Source organism: Anneissia japonica, unplaced genomic scaffold (assembly GCF_011630105.1).
Source record: "Anneissia japonica isolate Jap-2015-1 unplaced genomic scaffold, ASM1163010v1 scaffold287800_len1627635_cov199, whole genome shotgun sequence".
NCBI classification, from domain to species: domain Eukaryota; kingdom Metazoa; phylum Echinodermata; class Crinoidea; order Comatulida; family Comatulidae; genus Anneissia; species Anneissia japonica.
In genome coordinates, this window is record NW_022731299.1 from 465,413 (window position 1) to 471,582 (window position 6,170).

Below are 6,170 nucleotides of genomic sequence, written 5' to 3' on the forward strand. Positions count from 1 at the left end.
GTATCAGGGCTTGAAATTAACTTTTTTTCTTGGTAGCACTGCCAAAATTTTCTGGCACCCCAAAAAAATTTGGTAGCACAAGTAATATTTTTAGTAGCACATATTTCCCCATCCTTTTCGCATCCCCTAAGATAATAAGCGACGCGCAATATTTTATTCTTTATATTTCCTAACAAACCCCCACCCACCCACACCTACACTGTTCCCATGGATTATTATGCAAGAAAGAAGACATGAAAGAAAAAGAGAAGAGATTTTTTAAAATTGAAAAAAAAAACCAAGAAAAATAATAAATAAGAAATAACAAAATGAAGGAAAGAAAAAAAAAGAAAGAAGTAAAATCGTGAAAAGAAAATGACAATGAAAAAACTAAAAGAAAGGTAAGTATCAAAAATGAAATAAGAAAAAGGATGAAACAATATTAAAAAGAAAATCGATATTAAAGGGATAGTAAAGAAAAAAGGTGCAAGGTAAAAAATTCAACCTAACTGGAAGGAAAGGGAAAGTAATTCATGGAAAGTTTCAATTGTTAGAAATATTTCTAAGAAAATTACAAACTTCTGTTAATTATTAACAGATATACACAATATAAAAAAGAAAAACATGAGCAGTAACAATGTGCTAGCTAAACTGTCTAGTCAATGGACTGTAAAAATCTGCAGTTACTTAAGTGGATTGATATATTGATTATAAAATTATTAATTATTATTACTGAAACATTAATTATATTTTCTGTACACATTTTTATTTAAAATTGTCAGTATTTTTCTTCATTTGTGCAGGAAATTTCTAGAAAATAGGTCCGCATGTATAAATAATTTATATTTATTGTTTGACCCAGTGACCATTTTATGCATAAAATCCAACTAATATATACCTGTCTACACATTTCATGTGTAAAAACTAAATAATGTGTAATGTGTATGTGAACCAATTTTACACGAAAAAATTATAACTGAACGAATAATGACCATTTCACCTCAAATAATTTCATTTGGCTTTCAATACGGTATTTTTTGGTGAAATTCATTTTAAACGAAGCTGATCTAAACTGGTAAACATTGTTATGTTTCTAATAGGGGCCTATGCATTTTTGGCTTATAAAAAAAATACCAAAAATATTTAGAGTCATGTTTAAAAAAACGGACCATATACTCCTAAACACAATGTAATGTGGACCAAATTTATGCTTAAACAAAAACTGGATGCATTTTATGCAACCTAAATACTCTAGTGTGGTTTCATATTACTAGTTTATTCACAATAATGCAAACACAACTTTAAAAAAAAAATAGTTGATCTATTTAATGCGTAAAACACAAGTGAACACATCTTTAAAGATGTTGACCAATTTTACGCATGAAAATTCTATTTAAAATTATTAATCAATTGCATACTTAACTTTGCTAAATTATATAACAAAATTTTATTTTTATTTTTTTTCCGCCCGTCGTTGAAGGTTTTTCTAAAATTAGTGTGCATATTATTCCATTGCATACATAGAAAATGTTTTATTACATGTTATTTTTATTGGTAATAAAAAAAATGTAATATTTTTAGTGGTTTTCCTTAAAAACGGTACACACTGTACAAAACCTTATATTATTAAAAAAAACTAAATGCCTGTAAATAATTGTGCAATATTAAACAGTATAATAGTACAGTACACAACTTTGAAGAGCTGCAAATAATTTTTGTATTTTAAGTATTAGTTTATAATTTTTAATTGTTAATTAATATTTGTAATCTACTTTTATGTAATCCAATAATATAAAAAAAAATTCTCATTAATATAAATTTGTATAGGCCTATATAGTTTCTTATTCTTGTTATTTATTACTTAATTTAATTTGTTTTCTTAGGTGTAAATATGAATTGAAGTTTTAAATTGAAGTGCAATGTATTTTTATGTATTTTTATATACTGTATCTATTGTAATACAGCCATTTTTAGCTGCATGCTACCGTTTTGTACATTTTTTGAATGAATGAATGAATTAATGAGTGAATGAATGAGTGAATGAATGACTGAATGAATGAATGAATGAATGAAAACGGTAAGGCATTCTTTAACGTGCACATGGGCCATAAATGCACACAGGACCAACGGCTTAAACGTCTCATCTGAAAGACGGTGAGCTATACTTGTACTTCAGCCCTCCAACTGAAACACACAGTGACTACCACCAGATTAGCCGACTGAGCTAAGCTCCTTACGTAAAATATCATAAATGCATGCAAACTAACTCAGCCATGCAGTTATAGAGCTTCTCGTTCAATAGAAGTTGGTTACCCACATTACAATATGGTTACTCACATTACAATAGTTACTCACGTTACAAATTTAAATTGCTATTTATTTTAACATTTGTTAATTAATATTAACAAGCTTTGATATTTGCATTAAGGTTGCTGGGAAGGAGGAAAATTCTGATTTTCAAGATTGAATTCATTTGAGAAAGCAGATAAAATTAAAATTTGTACGTCTTTGGTTACTCACGTTACATTACCCAAAATGATACGGAAAACGTTTATTTTGTATTCTAAAATGAGAGTTGAGTTGTGAATTGGTGTTTATTAGGGAGATTAAGACTAACATACAGCCTTATTATGTGTATGCAATTAGAATATCCTTCATTTATTAACAAAAATTAATGTTGACATTTTGCTACATTTTGTCATATTTACAATGCTTAAACTTTGAAACCAAATTATTCTAAATTACCTCATGAACTTAGGCCTTCTTCGGAAATTTCACATACTAGAATACATAATTATGGGGAAAAAGTATGTTTCTGATTAAATAGGTTGATTTGTCCATCAACCAACTGATAAAATTCAAAGGCTCTGTCTTCTTATTATCACCTTACAACCAACTAATACCAAACTTTAGTTACTGTATCGTGGTAACAAACAATTTACTACAGTACCAACGACGACAAAATGTAAATTAACACAGGTAAAAACAATAGCCTCCAGGAGATTCACTCTACTGGGGAGGCTCCAAAAGACTAATATACATAACAAGATATCTTACATTACCTTTTGGGATAAGCAGAATGTTGGTGGCCACTGCTGTGCAAATGTTAAATAATCCCATTCATTTCTGAAATATAAAAAAAAAAACAACACTGTTTTAAATAGAATAAAAAGCAATGTTTATCATTGGTTTTTAATAGGCGGCCCAGGGCAAAACTCGCTGGATGACACTCATAGTGCTAAAAATCAATTGTTAAACCACAGGTAAACACAATACAAATTCAGATTATTTTTATTGGATTTTTATCCTGGTCAGGTACTAGGACATTTCGCCAAATGCCAGTTTGCCGACGGACGTTTGGCTGACAGACAGTTGACCGAAAGAAAATTCACCGACACACAATTTATTTTTGTGATGTTGTGATTGACGTTTCTCCAACAATTTTTTTTTTCTTCTTCTTTGTGGAGGACTTAATCGTCATAGAAAGTCGTTATTTATATAAATCCATACATGCAGACACACTTTCAATATATTAATCATGCAATACAAGATTCTGCCAAAAATATTAAATACAGGCCTATAATAAACACCATATGTTCATCTATATTTTTATAATAAATATTTTAGTACTAAGAAAATCATAAGCGACTGTAATAACTAAAGCAAAAATAATGGTTTGAAATACTTCAATTGATGATAGTGTTTAAATTGGATTATACAGGCCTACTGTACCTGTGCTAGGAACAGATATTTTTAACGTGTTCATAAGAGTTTAAAGCCTAGTTAGGCCTGCTTTAATAATTTAATACAATACCAAAAGCACTGAATTTAGATGAAGACGAGCATATTTTGATTAAAATGGACACTGTCGATGAAACCTCTCACAGCAAGTTGTCTGTCGACGAAACATCCTGTCAGAAGATAGCTTCAGAGAGGCTGTCTGACAGGGTCGGAACATTATTTACAAGAAAAACAATAGATCACAATACAAATAATTATCAAACCATTTACCGATTTATTTCTGAGAAAACTTGGAAGATTTACATGTAAAAAACTAAATTTCCTATAAAAAAAAAGTGTGTCATGTTTCATTGCTTCAAGTACAAAATATATCCAGAGTGTATCTATAATTTAGTCACAAATTTTCCACTTGTCACACCTCAATTCTGTTTATCACAGTTTTGTTTGTAGTTCGAAACACACACTATTCTATTATACCACTCAGTCATACCAGAAACAGTTAAATTACTTGTAATTAAACTGTTCCCTGGTCATACTTGTATTAAATATCAATTAACCATTCATGCTTTATCATTGCTATAATAACCACAGGACGGTTTCATAAATACTGTAAAACCTCAATTTGAAGTTAAATGGACATAATTAAATGAATCACGAGATGAAGCCCATCTTGATTTGAAACCCCCTCTTTAGTTTGTAAAATTAGCTTCGAATAATCGATCGTTGCAGCCCCTGCATCCACCCCAGATTATTACGGCCTTCCGTTATTATAAATAATAGTAATATGTTACCAGAATAGAATAATTCTTTCACGATTTAAACAGTGACCTACTAATTCTTCTTATTAAGAACTTTTAGAGTTTCAAATTCAATGCTCAAAACATAATTTAACATTTAATATCTGTAAGCCGTGCACAATATTCGATACTAGAAAGGTTTTGGACACGTAACTGAAAAATAAATCATCTAAATATGCCACTTGTGACACATCCATCCACTAACATGTTCACAAAAAATGTTGGCGAACCGGCCAGTCGGCAAACTGGCATTCGGCGAAATGTGGTGTAGGCAATCTTGTGTTTGCGAATGCTATTTCGGTCAATAGCCTATAGGCCAAATGTCTGTCGGTGGAACGTCAGGCCATGAAAATTAATCATCTACATAGGCCTATGCCAAAAAAAAAAAAAAAAAAAAAAAATTAAATCATTTATTGACTCTATACAGACACCATTTACATCAGCGGCACTCAGGAGGTGCATCAAACATAACAAATAACTTAAACTAACTAATTAACTAACTTAACTAGAAAAATAAAAAGCACCTTAAAACTGTTTGAATATGCATATCCTGGTGGCACATCCATCCATTAACATGTTCATAAAAAATGTTTGCAAATTGTCTGTCGGCAAATTGTCTGTCGGCAAATTGTCTGTCGGCGAATCGTCCAGTCGGCAAACTGGCATTCGGCGAAAAGGTATTTCGGTTGATTGTCTGTAGGCCAAATGTCTGTCGGTGAAACGTTCGGCCACGGTATAATACTTATAAATTAGGACAGTGTTTACTAGACATGATAAAATTGAATATTTGTTAATAATTATTATTTCTTTTTTCTTCATACTGGGGAAACCTGTACAGTAGGATATCTACTGTTCTCCAAGATAGACTAGAAAAATAATCTGAAAAAAATGAGTTAGGGGGAGTGGAATGTTAGAAGCAATCCACATAGCCAGATATCCTAATTAATCCCTTCTGGTCACCCTAAGCCCTGTTGACACTTGATTTTACTCCTTGTATACAAATGGCGGCCATTTTTCAAAATGGCCGCCAAATTTATCTAAAATGTGCATAAAATTGAAACTAAATAAGCTACAGATATGATTTTGGTGTCTAAACTCATAACTTCTTGACAGGCAACAATCTAGACATATAAAAACTACTGTCACTCAAGCAAGAATGGAACATAATTAAAAAATAGGTGTTTATTTGTTTAAAATTAATCGCAAAATATACTTACTTAAAATGTACATAAAATAAGAACGAGTATACATAAGCTAGTTTTCTATGTAATCCAGATAGATTTTTGAGCAAAAATAGATTTATTGACTAATTTTATCATTTTTACTGCGCTGAATTCAAAAAAGTTAGGTGCCATTTTTTTCCCAAAGTCAACGAACCCCCTCTGTGAAAGAACGTAACAAAATACTGTTGGTTCCTGGCTTACAAAACGCATTACCAACCGTTTCTCGCGCATCGTGCGGGACGGTCCCGCTTCAAAGTGATTTTGGATGTAACATGCATTTGGCAGAAACACATGCGTGATCTTAAATTTGTCACGCATTTAGTCCATGCATGACGACGAATAATCACGAATTCAGGGAAAATATATTTAAAATTTAATAGAAGAAATTAGTTTTATTAAAATTATAAAACAATCATGCAGTAACTTAAGT

The 6,170-nt window shown here is 31.0% G+C and overlaps 1 protein-coding gene across 1 annotated transcript in view; it reads right to left on the reverse strand.

The window, feature by feature from the left end:
• The window catches only part of LOC117115300 (ribonuclease Oy-like), an 86,629-nt gene that overhangs the window by 59,485 nt on the left and 20,974 nt on the right, over positions 1–6,170 (reverse strand). Inside the window, exon 2 of the mRNA XM_033259032.1 lies at positions 3,042–3,105. Coding sequence (XP_033114923.1) covers positions 3,042–3,105 — 64 coding nt within the window. The remainder of the gene's footprint in view (positions 1–3,041; positions 3,106–6,170) is intronic.